The following is a 19704-nucleotide window of genomic DNA, read 5'->3' on the forward strand; positions in this document are numbered from 1 at the left end:
ACTTGCCCCTTGGAAAGATGAATTTTTAAAAATTAAAGCCCAAAGTTGCAAACTGAAGAAATATACTACTTTGCCCAACTAGTATGCAACAACAATAATCAAGTAACCAAACAACCCAGTTATAAATTTTCTACCCTTGTTCCCTATTGCCTCATTATTCTTATTTCTAATGTTTTTATCATGACGTATTTTAACTTTGTAAATGACCTTAAAAACTTTCTAAAATAAGAATAGGGTAAAAAAATGTTTAACTTAAACCTAATATTTGGCGTTATTTTTCCAAGTTTAATATCATATACACAACACACATGTACACACGCACAAAACTTCCAAAATGATTATAATTGTGATTTTTAAATCACAATTATAAGGGAGTCAAGAGAAATGCTGACTCACCTCACTAATTCCAAGAATAGTATTTTTTTAACACATGAAGACTAAAATAAGACCATTATAATTATTAGTTATGTTCAATAGTTATATTAGTTAATTCAGTGTAATTAATGGTACAGCTAAAGCAGAGCATTAAACTAAAGCGCTACTAATACTATATTTAAAGTTTAAAAACACTTTTAAAACATTTACATGCTAAAAATATCAAAAAGTATACTTTCAGAAATTAGATGAAATTCAGATGTTATTATATTAATAGCTAATTCTTATCTAGTATTTACTATGGACCAGTCACATGAGTAAAGTCATTTAATCCTCACAACAAATTTATAAAGTACTATTTTCTCATTATGGATGACAAAAAAGACACACAGAGAGGCTAAGTGACTTGACCAAGCTCACACAGCAGATCAAGCGGCAGAGTCAGGATTCAAACCCAGGCAGGCATAATACAGTTTTATAGCTTTATAGCACACATTATTAATAGTGACAATAAGTCCCCACTGAGCATATTCATTAATTAGCAAGAGAAACATCACAAAAATCATATTAGAATATAAAAAATACTTACCAGCTTGACAAAAATAAGCTAAGGAGGCTTTTCCTGGTTGCAATGTACTGAAATATTTCTGAGGACTCAGTTCTGGTAGAGAGTCTACTGCTGACTTATAAAAAATGTTCATCATAACAAAAGAGATGCCAACTCTACACACGCTGAGACAGGAAGACATCATCAGCTGAGGTTGTACGTAGGCAGGAGAGTCTGTCTGTCTGTTCACTGCTGTGTTCTGTTGCCCAGGACAACATCCAGCAAGAGTAGGTGTTCAAGAAAGTTTTGCCGAATGAATTTGTTAAATAAATGAATGAAGTAAAATCTGCAAAAAAAATAATATAAGGCATTACCTATATATTTGATTTTGCTAGTACTTTACTTTTTCCTTCTAGTAAAAATTTGAGAGGGGATGATATATAATGACATTGATCTGATAATAGTATTGATTTTTAATACTTGCAAGAGATATCAAAGATATCTGGAAAATGAAATACGAAGTATCTTAAGCTTAACAGATATTTACTGGATATGTTAATTGTTCTAAAGTTAATTCTCAAATATTATCCAATCCATTTTTAAGTTGGGCATTTTACCTTTCTCTCCCTAGAATGGATTTACAATTAATACTCAAATAGCTATTTAATACCATTAACGTGGGAGTGAGACATCCAAAATATACGTCTACTAGGTTTACATTCTCTTTACTCTAGATTCCCTAGAAGATAGCTATTAAAACTACTTAAGAACATTCCTTCGAAATATCCATTTTTTAATGCTTAAGATTTAGATTTATTTATACAGCTTAAAAACTCAAACAGTTTGTTCAATTCATATTTCAATTCAATTTTGTTTTCTGAACTCAGATTTGTTCTAGATATCCTCTTCTCATCTTCTTTCGTGCTGTACTTACTTCCATGCTGTCCTCTGTATTTGCTGTCAATTCTCTGTCTTCTATTTTGCTATTTTCATATTTCTCTTGAACAATTTCTTCTTTCAGGAAGTTTTTCTACTCCTAATCTATACTATCTAAGTTTAAAATAAGAAATTTCAGGAAAATTAATATAGTATGAAAACATCATACTTCTAGAAGGTAAAGATACACTCACAGGTATAAGTGAGAATTTTGTTTCAACTTTTTTTTTTTTTTAAATAGAACTCACATCTTTCAAACAAAAAGTCACTATCTCAAAACAGGAGACAGGAAAAAATAGCAAAAAATTACTCATAAGATAGGGGTAGAATTTTTCAGTAAAGAATAAAATGATAAAAGAATGAAAAATTTAGGAAAAAATTGTTCTAAATTGGACATTTACTATGGTCTTTCAATATTATCAATAAGCACATAATACCTCTCCCTAAGGAGCAGGTATTCCTTAAAAAAAAGAGCTAATTACTCATTGACTACTTCCTAACATTCTTCTCATTAGAGCTAATTTATATCAAACAGTGAATCAATTTGCCATCAATTTTTGATAATGAGCCAACAATTCAAAAACTCAAGTAGAATGAAGAGTGAAGTAGAATGAGGATTGTGAGAGGTATATAAAAAAGTAATTTTAATGACATAATTAAGAGGTATCCTTGACATTAAAATTGATCATACATTATAACCATTTTAAACCAGTGTATTTTAAAGCCACTTTATATTAACGGGAATGGTTTAAAATAAGTCATCCAATATTTTCTTTACATTCTGGGGGGGAAAAGTATGCATCTTGAGGCTAAGGGAATAATTATATAACATATGTTACTAAATGAAATAACTCCAACCTAATTAAAAGGTAAAACATTTAAGTAAAAAAGCACAATTGAAAGATTCAAGTATAAAATATCATTTTTCCTGGCCTTGTCATTACAATTCAAATACTTTACCTCTAAATTGGACATGATGGCTAACATATGATTCTTTTCCCCTAGAATGTATTTTGTAGCACCAAAATGTCTAACGGCACATTCAGTGCTTGAATCCTTTCCCTCCATCTCACTGGACAGATGAAATTATACATGTGAAAGTACTGTGCATCTGGTCCATCAGAGATGCTGGTGATTGTTCTTACATACTTCTAGAGACAGGAACCCAAGAGTAACCTTTGCATTTTATTCCATGTTTATTAGTTTGATTATTTAAAAAATAACTTTGGGGCTGGCCCACTGGCATAGTGGTTAAGTTCACGCACTCTGCTTTGGTGGCCCAGGGTTCACAGGCTCAGATCCTGGGTGTGGACCTATGCACTGCTTATCAAGCCACGCTGCAGCAGCATCCCACGTATAAAGTAGAGGAAGATGGGCACAGTGATTAGCTCAGGGCCAGTCTTCCCTAGCAAAAAGAGGATTGGCAGCAGTGTTAGCTCAGGGCTAATCTTCCTCAAAAATAAATAAATAAATAAATAACTTAAAGGGGGCCGGCACAGTGGCGTAGTGGTTAAGTTTGCGAACTCTGCTTTGGTGGCCCGGGGTTCATGGGTTCGGATCCGGGTGCAGACCTACACACTGCTCGTCAAGCCATGCTGTGGCAGCATCCCACATACAAAATAGAGGAAGATGGGCACGGATGTTAGCTCAGGGATAATCTTCCTCAAGCAAAAAGGGGAGTACTGGCAACAAATGTTAGCTCAGGGCCAATCTTCCTCACCAAAAAAAATTAAAATTAAAAAAAATAATAAAGCAGAGAATATTGCACAGGTCAGCTAGAAATTGATTTTATATGGTCATAATACAATAAACACTGAACAACGATTTAACCAAATCCATGAAAAGACGGGGAGACAGAAAGTAAGTGAGCATGCAGTCAGGGTGGGAAAAGGAATGAGAGAGAGCTAAATCTTCATCTTTTACAACACCAAAAGCCAAGTTTATTGGAAATAGGAAAATCAATGTCAAAAGAAACAGGGAGCAGTTGAAAGAAACTGCCCCTAAAGGAATAAGAGATTGGAGAAGGGAAGTCACCAAGGGGACTTTGAAGCCTTACAGAAACATCTGACTCTTTAAATAGTGTGCCTTTCCACTTTGATTTAAAGAGAAAAGCTATTAGTACTTGTATGTAATCAAATCTTCCATAGCTTCTACTCATCTTAATCCAATCGACCCCTGTGGGGCCACAAAAGTGTTCATTTCACATGCATAGTAAATAAAATGCACTTGTCCAGAGACAGGGTCTCCTCATAAAAAGATCTTTAAAGAGAAGAGAAGTGTGGATGGGAAATGATGGGGAAAGAGAACACCAAGCAAGAATGGAGTGAAAACAAAGATACAGAAAGTACTTGGTGACTTTTTTCTCCAGTAATTAGAAAACAATACTTAATGCTTCAAAATCTAAATATCAGGACAAAGCAATGAGTACTTGGGAGAAATGTGTCCTTGTTACTTTGGTGTGGCAGTTCATTAGTATGGTGTCAATAGTTCCAGTTCTCCTGTCAGGTATAAGGCAGGATTATCCTTAGCTTCCTGCACCTCACACCTCTAGTGAAGTATGAGGCCACCATGTGACTTATTCTGGACAATAAAATGTGAGCAAAAGGGGCATGTCTCTTCTTATGCACCCTATGTTCACTGCAGCATTATTCACTATAGCGAAGACATGGAAGCAACCCAAGTGCCCATCGACTGACAAATGGATAAAGAAGATGTGGTATGTACATACAATGGAATACTATTCAGCCATAAAAAAAGACAAAACAGTCCCATTCACAACAACACAGATGGACCTTGAGGGTATTATGTTAAATAAAATAAGCTAGACAGAGAAAGACAAATACCGTATGATTTCACTCATATGTGGAAGATAAACTAACACATGGACAAGGAGAACAGATTAGTGGTTACCAGAGGGAAGGGGGGTGGGAGGTAGCCATAAAGGGTAGAGGGGCACATTTATATGGTGATGGACAAACAATAATGTACAACTGAAATTTCACAATGTTATAAACTATTAAGACATCAATAGAATAAAATTAAAAACCAAGAGGCATGTCTCTTCCAGGAAACAATTTTACCAGCTACTGTGTGATACACCATGCTTTATTTTCTTCTGTCATAGTCACTAAAAATGCTCAAACGGTGGTTGTTCATCAGAACAGGTCCCAGAATGAGCACAGCACAGAGAATCCCCCAGCTGATATGCAATGAGCATGTGACACAAGAAGAAATAAACCTTGTTGTCTTAAGCCACTGAGATTTGACAGGTTATTATTGCAGCATAATCTAATTTATCTTCACTGGTATACAAATAAGAAGTGAGGTGCTGCCTTAACAAGAACCGCAAAATACTGGCTGATGGGCCAAGCAGCAAGGAAACTGTTTTGGACCTAATCAATAAAACTTTTCTTTCCAAGGACACTTATCAGAGTCAGGAGCTGAGCAAATGATCTGTGTTAAGGAGCGACGGAACATTTGATGAAACCATCACTACAAGAATTGGAGGTGACAGGTACCTAATGAATTTATGAGCATGTACCTAAGTTCATGTGGCTAATGAACTTATTTATAGCCCTAAGAGAAGAGACTGGAAGACAGAACATGAGTACTCTGTGAGAGTTGCCGTTGGTTGTATTTAATGAGGTATTAAAAGAAAGGTACTCAAAGAACCACCATCCAAGAGGCTGTTCAAAACTGAAAACAATCCTTAGGCCCCCTCTCATTCGGCCAGGAAGCAAGCTGACAAAACTGCTCAGCCATAGAAAGACACCATTACTCTCCAAAGCCAACCTCAGATGTGGCCAAGGATAATAAACATGAAAGGACCTCTTGCAGGGAAAGCCAAGGACCATGGAAAACTATGCTCTAGGGCATGTGCCAGAACACGAACTGTTTGTTACTGATTTACCATAACGAGATAAACAGAGAAATTGAGCATAAATGTTTAACAGCTTTTATAGCAATTTCACATAGTAATTTTGTGTCTGTTGAATCTAATAGTTTTTAAATTGGGCTTGTCATTTGATACGTTTTTTCATTTCATTTTTCTTATAATTCATTTTTATCATGTTTAACAAAACTTCAAAGTAGACTGGAAATTTTAAAAAAAACAAATTGGTGGGCCAGCCCATGGCCTGTTGGTTAAGTTTGGCATGCTCTGCTTCGGCAGCCCATGTTCAGTTCCAGGGCACGGACCTACACCACTTGTCAGCAGCCATGCTGTGGTGGCAACCCACATGCAAAATACAGGAAGATTGGCACAGATGTTAGCTCAGGGTGACTCTTCCTCAGCAAAACAAACCAAACTGGTTTTTCATAAAGAGATAGTTTGAGAAGCACTGGCCTAGAGAACCAAGGGAACAGAACTACAGCCCTAGCAAATTTGCCCAGCAAGATTTCAAAACTGCTACAATCTTGAGTCTGGTATGTTTCTTCCATTCTTCTCCTCTCCAAATGGGAATAGTTATTATAGCTAACTGTCCCTACACTACCCTATGTCTTAAACAGAGGATGGGAGACAGATAATTTACAACTGTTGGATTCCCCAAAGGATAAAAAAGGGAAGGGGGGGGGGAGTCCCAACTTACTCGGTGACGGGAGGACGCGGGCCCACAGACACAGAAGACCGAGCTTGATGCAAATGCACGAGGTTTTATTAAGCGGAGCTCCGGGTCGACACGTATCTCTCGCAGGAGACAGAGGGGTCGACCCCAAACCTTAAGGGGCAAGCTCTTTTATAGGATTCGGAAGCATAAAGAGGGAAAAGGTTGGCGCGGTCTTACATGATTGGCTAATTTAAAACATTTAAACAGTTACATTTTATGGCGCGAATTGCTATGGCGCGAAGCAATTATCAGGTTACACACACGCGTCCCCATCTGGACCCCCTCCACCCCGACCCTCCCAAACTTATCCCTCTGGAGCACTCTCTTGTTCTCAATTTTCCCCGAACAGTTTAGGGCGAGTCTTCTATGAATAGAGTCAGTCAGGATCGATAAACGTTCCCCCTTATACCAGGAATCCTTAGGGTGTGGAGGTGCCTGTCTCTAAGGTATTAACTTTTAAATTTTTAATATAATTTACTTCCTTCATTCCCCACTTCTTCTTTTGTCCCTAGTTCTAATCTTAGAACTTAGTTTTCGGTGTCTACTATCAGTGGCTCATTGCGTGGGAGAGCTTGGTAATGGCGTTGGAGCATCATAGCATGCACTGCATTGACTCTTTTTCTTATGAAAGCGGTAATTCTATTGAAAACACACGGTCCGAAAACCAAAAGTAGACAAAGAATCAGCAAGGGTCCTGCTAGGGAGGATAGTAAGGTCGTCATCCAGGGGGACTTAGTGAACCAGGATTCAAACCAGCTTTGTTGCGCCTCCCTGCTTTGCTGCCTCATGTCTAATCTTTTCTTTAATTTTTGCATTGAGTCTCGGACTACCCCTGTGTGATCTGCATAGAAACAGCAGTCTTCTTTAAGAGCTGCACAAAGCCCTCCCTCCCTTAAAAACAACAGATCTAATCCCCTTCTATTCTGGAGCACTACTTCAGACAGGGAGGTGAGGGACTCTTCTAGCTTAGAGATAGACTGCTCTAAAGTCCTGAGGTCTTCATCTATAGCATTGCTCAGGGCAGTTAATCCTCTCTCCCCTGCAACTAAGGCTGCAGTGTCGGTTCCTACGCCCGCGGCAACTCCCAGTCCCAGGAGCACAGCTAGGGTGAGGGATACTGGTTCTCTTTTCCTTAGTATAGATTTCTGATCAAACTCATCTTCGAAACTATTGGCAGTATGATAGTAAATTCTAGGCACTAACTGCACAAGCACGCAAAAATCTTGTGACGAATTGAATATGCTAGTGGAGATGCAGGGGGTTAGGCCCGTGGAGCAGGCCCACCATCTATTGGGCCCTGGTACCAAGTACTGGCCAGGAGAGGTCGGAGGGCTAGCTTCAGTCTTGTTACATAGGGCCCGATAGCCTGGGGGGACTTTCCCTAAGCATAGTCCTGAGCTGGACCCTGACACATCAGTCAAGGTCAGCCGTCCCTCCTTGCCCCAAAGACAAGTCGTGTGGTCTGTGGTGTTATTATAGACCCCCATGGAGGCAATTCCTTCATAATAAGGGGGGCTGACCGCTAGGCATAGCCAGCATGATTCAGTCATTTCAGGGTTGGAATCATTCAAGGCGTAGTAAGCTCCCCATACTAAGTTAAACAGTCTGTGCCATCTTTGCTCAGTAGGTACTGCGGAAGGTGGCGTAGATGGTGGTCGCAGAGCAGATCTGGTGACCATATCTACGGCCCCATTTAGGGTTATGGATTTTACCTGGGGGGGTTTGGGGCTATTTAACCCTATCGGTCTGCTGGCGGGGGATTTTTGGGGCAGAGGGGACCTCTGATCGGCTAGGATCCTGTTTGGCCCTATTGGTCTGCTGGCGGGGGGTTCTATTTTTAATCTAATAGAGAAGGTCAGGCCATCATCGTACCGCTCTTTGTATAGTCTTATTCCCCAAGAATGGCCATTACCGGTCCAGGTTTTAATTGTCCTCCCTTTTTCTGTGAACTGAATGGTTAAGGGGTGGCACCAGGTGTTGCACTCTGGTACCTTGATCCATTCTGCATTCCCTTGGCTTCCTGTCTTCTGATGACTATAGTTCGCCTTAACCTCAATTAAATCCCAAGAGGAGGAGGGCTTCCAATAGGTGCTCCCACTAGTCTCACATCCCCAGTTTCTGCAGTAGAAATCCCCCTTGCCCCCGCACTTGGGGTTAAGTGAGCGAGCTCGGTGGTAGCCGGGGCACACATAAAAGGGCAATGCCCTTAACATACTCCGGCGGTCAGTGGTGCCACATCCTCCCCAGGGGTCCAACCCATGGCGTCCCTGAGGGGATGGGGAGGAAGGGGCCTTGCCGTTATCAGTGTACCCCTCTAGGTCCCAATTAGCGGGGGCGCCAATAGCTAGTTTACAAAGGTCAGGGTGTAAGTCCGGCCACCAAGTCCAAGGGGGGGCGGTTTTCTGGGTTGACCAGGTGATGTCTCCTACCTGGGAGACGACTTGCCACGTAAGCAGCTGGGGGGCGTGGGGGTTAGGATTGGATGACCTGCGCGTCGTTCCCACGGCGTAAACGCAACTTAAGAGGGTTATCAGTCTTTTCCACCTTCCAGAGATCTGCTGCATTCTGGGGTGCCTTCTTCACGTGTGTAGCGTGAACCCAGGAAGTTATACCGTCCACCTTGACTGCTGTGGGTGTAGTGAGGAGCACCACGTAGGGCCCCTTCCAACGTGGCTCTAATGACCCCGTCCGATGTCGTCTCACAAGGACAGAGTCCCCAACCTGGAATTGGTGCGGGATGAGCAGATCACCAGGCTGGTAAGCCTCTTTTAGCTGGTTCCAGATGTCGCGCCTGACAGCCTCGAGTGCTTTCAAGCAGGCTGACAAAGGTATAGAAGGTACAATGTCAGGGTCATGTATCCCTATTTGTGCCAAAGGGGGAGGGGTTCCATAGAGGATCTCAAAGGGTGTAAGTTTTAAGGGTCCCTGTGGGGTGTTCCGGACGCGGAACAGGGCAAAGGGCAGGAGGGCTGTCCAGTCACTATCGCCGGTCTCTATGGACAATTTAGTTAGGGTCTCTTTAATTGTTCTATTCATCCTTTCTACCTGGCCTGAGCTCTGGGGTCTATAAGCACAATGTAATTTCCAATTGATCCCCAGTTGACTGGCCAGTCCCTGACTTACCTGGGCAACGAATGCAGGACCGTTGTCAGATCCAATTACCTTTGGGATCCCGAATCTCGGGAGGATTTCTTCCAATATCTTCTTGGCTACTACAGAGGCAGTCTCTTTTCGGGTGGGGAAAGCCTCTACCCATCCCGAGAAGGTATCTACAAATACTAGAAGATATTTTTTTCCATACCGGGCCGGTTTGATTTCAGTAAAGTCTATCTCCCAAAAGGTTCCGGGCCTATCTCCCCGGAGTCTATGTCCAGTGCGGTATTTGGTAACTGCAGCATTTGTGAGAGCGCAAGCTCTACAATCCTTATAAATTTCCTCAGCCGCCTTTCTCAAATCTGGTACCTGGTACGGGGAGGCCTCAATAATTTTAATTAGTTTCTGAGGGCTCAAGTGGGTTAGCCGGTGTAGATGTGATAGATATTCTCGCCCTTCTGCAACGGAAAGGACTTTCTCTTCTTTAGTTAGTTCCCCACCGGAGGCAGCTTTGCTGACCTTAGCTCCCTGGAGAGTCAGGACCATAGGTCCTAGTGCCGCCCGCTTGGCTTCCAAATCTGCTAAGCGGTTCCCTTGAGCTATGGGGTCGGTGCCTTTCTGATGACCTGGGCAATGGATGATTGCCACCTTTTTAGGCAAATGTATAGCCTCTAGGAGGCCCAGAATCTCTTTTTTATTTTTGATATCTTTTCCGGCCGAGGTAAGCAGCCCTCTTTGTTTATAAATAGCCCCATGAACATGGGCAGTAGCAAAGGCATACCTGCTGTCCGTGTATATATTCACAGTCTTATTTTCAGCTAACCTTAACGCCTGTGTCAGGGCGATAAGCTCAGCCTTTTGTGCAGAAGTCCCTTCCGGCAAGCTGCTTGCCCACAGAGTCTTTTTCCCGTCTACCACAGCAGCCCCAGCCATCCTCTTACCTTCTGCCATAAAGCTGCTGCCGTCGGTGTACCAATTAGGGGCCCCAGCCCATGGCTCATCCGGCAGATCGGGTCGGGTCCCCGTTTCTGATGCCAAGATGTCGCCGCATTGGTGAACAGGTATTTCATCATCTGCTTCGGGCAGTAGTGTGGCCGGGTTTAAGATGGCCGGTGGGGCGAAGGTAATTCTCTCAGTTAGGAGCAGACTTTGGTAGTGAGTCATCCGGGCGTTAGTCATCCATCGATCTGGAGGCTGTCTGATAATGCTTTCTAAGGCATGGGGGGCTACTACGGTTATCTGTTGGCCCAGAGTTAACTTATCTGCATCTTTTACCAGCTGGGCAGTGGCGGCGATTGCCCTTAAGCAGGAGGGCCATCCACTGGCTACCGGATCCAGTTTTTTTGATAGATATGCGACTGGGCGCTTCCAGGGCCCAAGGGCTTGAGTTAGGACTCCCCGGGCGATTCCCTTTCTTTCATCTACATACAAGGTGAAGGGCTTGGTCAAATCTGGTAGGGCCAACGCGGGTGCCTCTAATAATGCCCGTTTTAGAGTCTCAAAAGCCTTCTGGTGCTCTAGAGTCCAGACAAAGTTCCCACTTTCCTTAGTCAATGGGTACAGTGGAGCAGCCAGGGTAGCAAACCCTGGGATCCACAACCGGCAGAAACCGGCTGTCCCCAGGAATTCCCTTACCTGGCGAGCGGAGGTTGGGGCCGGGATCTGAGTCACAGTCTTTTTCCGGGCGTCGGTTAACCACCTTTGGCCGTCTTTTAGTGTGTAGCCTAAGTAGACTACTTTCTCCTGGCACAATTGTGCCTTCTTCCTTGACGCCCGGTACCCCAACTCACCCAACTCGGCCAGGAGGCGCTTGGTTCCTTCCTCACAGTCTCCCGGGGTTTCCGCTGCCAGTAGTAGATCATCCACATACTGTAAAAGAGTCACTTGAGGGTTTTTAACCCTATATTCAGCCAAGTCCCTATGGAGGGCTTCATCAAACAGGGTAGGGGAGTTTTTAAACCCTTGAGGCAGTCTCGTCCAGGTCAATTGTCCAACGACCCCCATGTCAGGGTCGCGCCACTCGAAAGCAAATAGTAACTGGCTTTTCGGATGCAGTCGTAGACAGAAAAACGCATCTTTTAGGTCTAAGACAGTGTACCATTTCCGTGATGGGGGGAGGGAGCTGAGCAAGTTATATGGGTTTGGCACGGTAGGGTGTAAATCCTGCACTCTCTTATTTATTTCTCTCAAGTCCTGGACCGGCCTATAGTCATTAGTTCCAGGCTTTTTTACAGGCAAGAGGGGGTTGTTCCAAGGAGATTGGCAAGGAACCAGGATTCCTTGTTGGAGCAGCCTCTGGATATGGGGGCGGATTCCTTCTCTGGCCTCTTTGCTTATTGGGTACTGGCGCACCCTTATCGGGAGAGCTCCGGCCTTCAGGTCTATCACGACTGGGGGAGTTCTCGTAGCTGTCCCTAGTCCCCCGGTTTCAGCCCATGCCGCGGGAAATTCGATCAGCCACTTATCGGCATTGAGCCGAGCTCTAGGTTTAGGCTGCTGGTGGAGCCGGTATTCTTCCTCTAGCTCCAAAGCCAATATCATGGTGGTAGGCGCGGACCAGGATACTGTAGGCCGAGGTTGAGCAAAATCTATTTGGGCTTTTAGCTTGGTTAAGAGGTCTCGACCTAGCAATGGTGTCGGGCATTCAGGAATCACTAGGAAGGAGTGGGACACCTTTCCTTTCCCCAAGTCCACTGTCCGAGAGGTGGTCCACGAGTACTGTTTCTGCCCAGTGGCTCCGACAACCAAAGATTTTTTTGTTTTTAACTTCCCCAAAGGCTGCTTCAATACTGAGTATTCAGCCCCAGTGTCAATCAGAAAACTCATAGGGGTCCCCTCAACAGTTAGGGTTACCCTAGGCTCGGGGAGGGGGCCCAAGCCCCGTCCCCGCTATTCTCCGTCTTCTCCTAAGGACAACACCTTGGGTGTGGCCCTTTTCTTGGGGCATTCCCTTGCCCAGTGTCCTCTCTCTTTACAATAGGCACATTGGTCCTTGTCCAGGGGTTGCCGTCTGTGTGAGCCTGGTCGTGGGGCGTTGCCCAGGTTCCCTAACTGCCTGTGATCTGACCCTGTTGCTTTTATTACTGCGGCCAGTATCTTAGTCAGTTTCTTTTCTTGTCTCCTGTCTCTCCTGTCTTCCCTCTCCTCAGCCTCCCTCTTTTCTCTTTCTCTCTTTTCCTCTTCGCTCTCTCTTTTATGATATACGTTTTCGGCCTCTTTTATCACGTCCCGCAGGTCATAGTCCTGCAGCCCCTCTAGCCTCTGTAATCCATTATGACAGAGGCCTTCTGCCCTTCAGAGGACGGATCAAAGGGCGTATACCTGCGGTAAGCCTCCATCAATCGTTCTAGGAAAACGGAGGGAGGTTCAGTGGGTCCTTGCTGAATCTCTCTTACCTTAGCCAAATTGGTAGGCCGTCTTGCGGCTCCCCGGAGACCCGCCACTAGAGCCCGGCGATAAACGGACAGCGCCCCCCTACCTTCAGCCGTATTATAGTCCCAGTCGGGTCGATTGTGCGGAAACCCTTCTTCCGCTTCCGCTATCGTTGCCGGCTGCCCATTGGTGCCTCGGATATTTTTTCTTGCTTCCTGTGTGATCCTTTCTCTCTCCTCTGTGGTGAAGAGTGCCTGTAAGAGCTGTTGACAGTCATCCCAAGTGGGCTGATGGGAAAACATTAGGGACTCAATCAGGGCGGTTAACCCGGCGGGGTTTTCTGAAAAGGGGGGATGGTTATTTTTCCAGTTATACAGGTCTGAGGAAGAGAAGGGCCAGTACTGGAGGGGTGACAGCTGGTTGGGTCCCGCCGGAGCTCCATATTCTCTTAACGGGAGCGCCACCGTGGTATCAGGCCCGTCCGGAGTGGCTCCGCGGCGGCTCCGGGTTCCAGCGAAGGGCCCCGAGCCAGTCGCCCTCCGTTCTGATTGCGATCCTGGAGCGGGGGAGGGGTAAGGGGGAGGCGAGAAAGGGGGCCATTCGGGAGGAGGCTCAATCTCAGGGTAGACCCCGGGGGGGGGGGGGCCGAAGGGGTCTCCGACTCCGCTGTTCGAGTTGATTTCGATTTTTGCCGTGTCTCCGCATCCTGCAGCGCCAGGACTCGGGGGCTTAGTTTTTCTGCTTTTACCCATGGCTTAACCCATGGGAGTGGGTTCTGCACCAGATCCTGCCACACTGTAATATATGGTCGTTGGTCAGGATGGGACCCCGGTCTCTCCTGGAAAACAATAGCCCTCACCGCGAGGATAACAGTTAGATTAAACGTCCCCTCAGGGGGCCAACCCACATTGAGGGAGGGCCACTCAGAGGTGCAAAAAGTCTGCCAACGCCCTTTTTTTATTTCTACCGACAATTCGTGCGCTCTCGCTCTCACTTCAGTCCAGTGGTCTAAGGTCAAAGAGAGGGGGGTCGTCATAGTCTGTCCCATCCCGTCAAATGAGGTCCACGTAACGAACAAAAACAGAACAATGAACATCAAAAACACAGCAAGACAAAAACAACTTTGCCCGGTTGGTGTCTGTACAAGCCAACCGAAGGCGGTTTCAGACGGGAGGGGTTTTCGTGTCCTCCCTGGGAAAAAGAGTGCCGTTTCTTTTTCTACCTGAAAGGGGGTAGTCAGGCTTTCCTGACTCCCCTTGTCCCTTGGGGCGTCCCCCAGGGTTGCAGCCTGCAGTTCCCAGCACGTCTGCCACTGCAGCCGCTCGGTCCTTACGGCCCGAAGCGGCGGCTGCCCGATACAGAAACCAAAACAAAAAAACAACACTTCGCGGCGCCGCACACTCACACGCTCAGTCACTCAAGTTTACCTCCAAGGGGTCTTTGGTGTCTGGGGTGACCGCGTGGATCCCGGACGAGCCCCCAAAATGTTGGATTCCCCAAAGGATAAAAAAGGGAAGGGGGGGGGAGTCCCAACTTACTCGGTGACGGGAGGACGCGGGCCCACAGACACAGAAGACCGAGCTTGATGCAAATGCACGAGGTTTTATTAAGCGGAGCTCCGGGTCGACACGTATCTCTCGCAGGAGACAGAGGGGTCGACCCCGAACCTTAAGGGGCAAGCTCTTTTATAGGATTCGGAAGCATAAAGAGGGAAAAGGTTGGCGTGGTCTTACATGATTGGCTAATTTAAAACATTTAAACAGTTACATTTTATGGCGCGAATTGCTATGGCGCGAAGCAATTATCAGGTTACACACACGCGTCCCCATCTGGACCCCCTCCACCCCGACCCTCCCAAACTTATCCCTCTGGAGCACTCTCTTGTTCTCAATTTTCCCCGAACAGTTTAGGGCGAGTCTTCTATGAATAGAGTCAGTCAGGATCGATAAACGTTCCCCCTTATACCAGGAATCCTTAGGGTGTGGAGGTGCCTGTCTCTAAGGTATTAACTTTTAAATTTTTAATATAATTTACTTCCTTCACAACGTCCAGACTGACAGAGATTACAAGAGATTATTGCTACTGGGCATTACTCACAAGATCCTGGACTCTGAGTTTGACACAGAGACTCAATAAGATTTTGGGGTTATCTCCACTGGGAAGCGCCAAGGATGAACCACATGTAGGAAGGAGAATATTTGTTGACAAAAAGGATGGACTGTCCAATTGTTTCTAGCTCTCTGCACATGTTAAAATTATACTTCCTTGACTTAGCTATGGTCATGATTTGATTTGGTCAATGAAATGTACAAAGTGATATATGTAACTTCTGGAAGCTTTAAGAGTCAATATATTATGTGTCGTGAGGCATGACACACTTTTCTTATGCTATGATGACTGATACCACTCAAAAGGAGGCCTTTTCTACAGAACCAAGTCTCAGAAAGAGGACAACACGGGGCAAAGCTCGCAGCTGACCCAGTGTGAACATAAAATAAATGTTGTTGTTTTAAACCTCTGAAAATTTTGGGTCATTATTACAGTATAACCCAACCTCGCCCTATTGATTTTAGTAACAGCTAAGAAGAGAGTGACTTGAACACAAATACACATCCTAGATTTTAAAGAAGTATATTTCAAAGAATTCACAGGAAATTGACCCAATTGCACTGTAGGAAGTTCTAAAAAGGAAGATGACTCTTTAAAATGCAACTGACTGTTACCCCACAGGTGCAAACACCAAAAGAAGAGGGAAGTCATAGGCAAATGTTTGCCAATACTACACACATACACCTCCCAACTACCTGCAGACTCTTACCCTTTGGGCCTGGAAGGGGCCCTCAATTCTTCAGTATAATGCTCCTGTCAGCATTAATCAGAGTTGGTATGCAAGATATAACTTTTGCCTCATCCCTAAACTCTAAACAATTATGCATGCACAGGTCATTTAAAAGTTGGAAAACATGTGACATTTAACTAACGACAAATACAAGAGGGTGACAAGCACTGTAAGAATGGATCAATGAGGCTACAGTACAGAGAGTGCTAAGCTTGCAAATAAAATGCTAAGGGCAACAAAAGGCTGTTTTGTTCAGCACCAGAATACTGAGACAGCCCACAGAAGGCAGAGGAGGAAGTATTTCAAGAGAAAAACACTGATCCTCCTGCTAGTGGGGGGAGGGGGGCAAGGATTTGCCTTCAGGTGTTCCCTAGGCAGGTGGAGCAGCTGGTGGCCCTCTTCAACTAGAGCAATCCCATTTGGGGACTGGGTCCTGTATATAATAATACTTGGGAAACAGTTCTGCTTTTAAATGTTTGAAAGACCATTGTGCTAGAGTAATCTGTCCTCCTAGAACAACAATATTCAACCACTGTACATTTGAACACATTTCAAATTTTAGAATATCTAGCAGCCAGCTTTTCCAGAAGACCCTTGATTCGTTTCCCCTTTATAGACCTAAATTTTCCTTATAATTAACCACAAACCTAATGGTTTTCCTCTCTCAAGAAAAAGAGGAAATTAACAACTATAAACATTAAACAAATTATACTAAGATCTTTGGGCATCATTCTCTGGGAAAAAACACATTTCATATTTTGCAACAAGTGGGGCATATAATGCCTACAAAGTTTCTGTAAGAACATTCTGTAAAAAATTAGTTTACTTATAGTTTAATGCTGCTATTAGAGAGCAGAACCTGCTCACTGAACCAGCCTCAAATGTTGGTTAGATCTCATCACAGTTTATCCTTTAAGGCCCAAAGGAGGTACTAAAAGGAGTCAACATCTCTTTACAGACCCTTCAAGGCAGTTGGGGCAGAATCTTCTATGTCTACCCTCCCATATACATACTCCTAAAAAAGGAGAAAAGAGGCAGCTATCCAGACTTGCTGTGACACTGGAATAAAAAGTCTCACAAGCAAAGACCTAAAAACTAGCATGGGTACTATCCACATGCTATTCACTATCACTTTGAGTAGAGAATATAGGAGAAAAAGAAAAAACCCCTCATGGTGAAAATCTATTCATGACCTGAAACTTGCACCTCACTGATTATGGAAAACACAAAAACACGCCATGCCAGAGGACAGGATGTTCCCTTGATTTTGACAAGTGCCTAATATCACACAATTCTGAGTTTATGCTTAATTTATGGGCCTAAGCACATAACTGCCATCAGTTAACTCACTGCTGCCACAAGCACGCTGTCCTCTCTCAAGAACTGCGCACTGCCCCAACCACATTCTCTAAGGATCCATGAGGTGAATTTCTTAAATTCCAGTAAGCATGAGATCCTTCTCTAAAGCACTGATACTGGATGAGGCCTGTTAACTTCTTAACAGCGAGTTGTGTCCTACTCTAGGCTGCACTCCACACCTGCTCAGCTGAATGTTTCATCTGAGGGAGAGCCACATAACAGTGCAAGGCCTAAAAATCTATCCCAGTTTGTCAGCACACCTATAAAGAATCCAAAACACACTCGCATCTAGCGCCTAGGTGAACTACTGTCCCAGAATCTGTAGTCCAAAATAGTCTTGCAAGTTCCCTGTGGATCACTTCGCTAGGAAAGAAGGTAGCAACACTCTTTTGGGCAAAGCATTAGGGCAAAGGATGGTGAGTTAGGAAAGGCTGGGTCTTGGTTGCGCCAGTAAATGCAACAGTGTCTTGCACAGAGATGCAGAATTTGTGATGTGCCGCTCATTCTTAGAACACAAATTATTTTCTCTTCATTTTAGACTACTTTGCTCATTTTATTACCAAACACACATAAAAAAAACTCAACAAATGTTATGTTCGGTCCGTTACACGCTGGGAGATCTATTTATTCCTCACTTATTTACAACAGAAACATAATTGAGCATTCGTTTTGTATCTCTCTGAACCCCAGGAACAGCGCCACCATCTACCACACACAGGACGAAGGCCTGAAGGAATACATACGGAATTTAAGGAGCACAGACCATTCCACTTTTTCCTCTCTGGACATTCACCAAAGACTTACACTTCTGTTTCTGCCTCTTTTCCTAGACTTATACCCAGAGCATCGTTCCAAAGTCTTAAGATTCAAAAACCCACGTTCCCCCTACTCACAGATGCTCGTACATCCATTCATCCTACTACCACTCTTCCTTAAGGGATATTTCCCGAGAGAGAGAAGAGTTTTACTTAGAGCTTCCGTTTACCCTTCGCCTCATTCCATGCCCTCTCCCTACAAAGGGCTCACGTTTTCCTCGCCGTTCACGCCGGGGGGAAAAGAAGAAAGCAAAACGCCCCTCCGAAGGATCCAGGTGAGGCCGGTTCTAAGACAAATTATAGAGCTCTGCGGTGCGGCCCTGGCTGGGGGAGAGCCGCCTGGTCTAAAACCCCATCCCTGCAGGCGGAAACCACGGCCCCTTGCCTGAAGGACCCGCGCCGCCATCGACCTGCCCTAGCCCTCCCAAGGCGCGCGACCCGCAGTTCCCGCCACAGGGAGGGGAGGCGGAAGGCGGGGCCGAGCCTACCTGCCTGGCAGCAGCCCCCGACCTCCGCTCAGCAGCCGCCAGCGCTGAGCACAGCGACCCTGCTGGGCCAAAAACAAAAAAAACAAAAAAACAAAAAAAAAAAAAACCCGAGGCTCCTCCCCCTCCTCGTGCTTCTTACGTGCGGCCTCTCCAACCAATGGGAAGCGCGGGGGGCGGAGCGGGAGTGGCCCCAGGTGACCGGCGACCACCCAGTCCTCCCGCCGGCGCGAGCGGGCGTGCAGGCGCTGGGCCAATCGGCAGCGCAGGTAGGGAGTGAGGGGGCGGGAAAAAGCGGGCGAAGTGGGCGCCCAATCAGAGCTTGGGCCCTCGAGCGACGGGTCCCGCGGCCCGTGGCCTTCCGAGCGCGGCGCGCGGGGGGCGTGTCCGCTGAGGCCAATCGGCGCGGGCCCACGCTGCGGAGCGAGCGCCTCAAATGCTCGGGTTCCTCAGCTGATTGTCTCCAGCCGAGAGCTGTTTTTGAAGCTACCGAGCCGAGCCGCAGCAGGAGGAGCCGAGACCACCGGGGGAAGGGGGGCGGGGAGAGGAGGCGGGGTCCGGGGAGCCGCGGCCGCCCTGCGGGGGCTCCGGTCCTGTCACGGCGCTTCCCGGGGTGGGAGGTTGGGGTGGGTGGGGGGTGAGGGGGGAATTCCTTCTCCTTTTCGACGGCGGCCCCAAGTCCGGCCCCTTCCTTTCCGCGCTCTCTCGCCCGCCCCTCGTCCCCCTCATGCGGGTGTCGGTGCCGGGTTCGGCGGCCGGCCGCGAGCCCCCGACGCCGGGCGGGGGCGCCGCGGTGCCGGGCTCCGTGCAGCTGGCGCTGAGCATCCTGCACGCCCTGCTCTACGCCGCGCTCTTCGCCTTTGCCTACCTGCAGCTGTGGCGGCTGCTCCTGTACCGCGAGCGGCGGCTGAGCCACCAGAGCCTCTGCCTCTTCCTCTGCCTCCTGTGGGCAGCGCTCAGGACCACCCTCTTCTCCGCCGCCTTCTCGCTCAGCGGCTCCTTGCCCCTGCTGCGGCCGCCCGCTCGCCTGCACTTCTTCCCCCACTGGCTGCTCTACTGCTTCCCCTCCTGTCTCCAGTTCTCCACGCTCTGTCTCCTCAACCTCTACCTGGCGGAGGTAAGGCGGCGGACCGGCCTGCGGGCCGCCGCGGTCTCCTGGGCTGAGGGCCGGAGGGGGGCGGGCAGGGGGGGGCCCCGAGACCAGCCGGGGGAACTGAGGCACGCCTGGAGCGTGCGCCAGGGTTCGCGCCCTAAACTTGAGCAGCTGATGAACTCG

General features: G+C 46.3%; 3 protein-coding genes across 13 annotated transcripts in view; 1 reads left to right on the forward strand and 2 right to left on the reverse strand.

Moving 5' to 3' along the window:
* TXNDC16 (thioredoxin domain containing 16) overlaps positions 1–18468 on the reverse strand; it is a 127203-nt gene extending 108735 nt beyond the window's left edge. For 5 of the 11 annotated variants that reach the window (XM_058566919.1, XM_058566920.1, XM_058566912.1 and 2 more), the window contains exons 1-3: positions 18155–18355; positions 1857–1972; positions 965–1268 (exon numbers count right to left, since the gene is read on the reverse strand). In XM_058566919.1, coding sequence (XP_058422902.1) covers positions 965–1127 — 163 coding nt within the window. In that variant the 5' untranslated portion in view covers positions 1128–1268; positions 1857–1972; positions 18155–18355. Of the gene's footprint in view, positions 1–964; positions 1269–1856; positions 1973–18021; positions 18356–18431 lie in introns of those variants that run through there. The other 6 variants (XM_058566915.1, XM_058566916.1, XM_058566918.1 and 3 more) reach the window with 6 other exon arrangements.
* LOC131421308 (uncharacterized) lies at positions 8938–14274 on the reverse strand. The gene is given in 3 exon segments (XM_058567970.1): positions 8938–12827; positions 12830–13565; positions 13568–14274. Coding segments are annotated over 3 exon segments (5085 nt in total). The 5' UTR covers positions 14027–14274.
* A 626-nt stretch (positions 18469–19094) lies between the features above and the next one.
* GPR137C (G protein-coupled receptor 137C) overlaps positions 19095–19704 on the forward strand; it is an 86189-nt gene continuing 85579 nt past the window's right edge. The window contains exon 1 of the mRNA XM_058566930.1: positions 19095–19545. Coding sequence (XP_058422913.1) covers positions 19156–19545 — 390 coding nt within the window. The 5' untranslated portion in view covers positions 19095–19155. The remainder of the gene's footprint in view (positions 19546–19704) is intronic.

Source organism: Diceros bicornis, chromosome 24, assembly GCF_020826845.1.
Source record: "Diceros bicornis minor isolate mBicDic1 chromosome 24, mDicBic1.mat.cur, whole genome shotgun sequence".
NCBI classification, from domain to species: domain Eukaryota; kingdom Metazoa; phylum Chordata; class Mammalia; order Perissodactyla; family Rhinocerotidae; genus Diceros; species Diceros bicornis.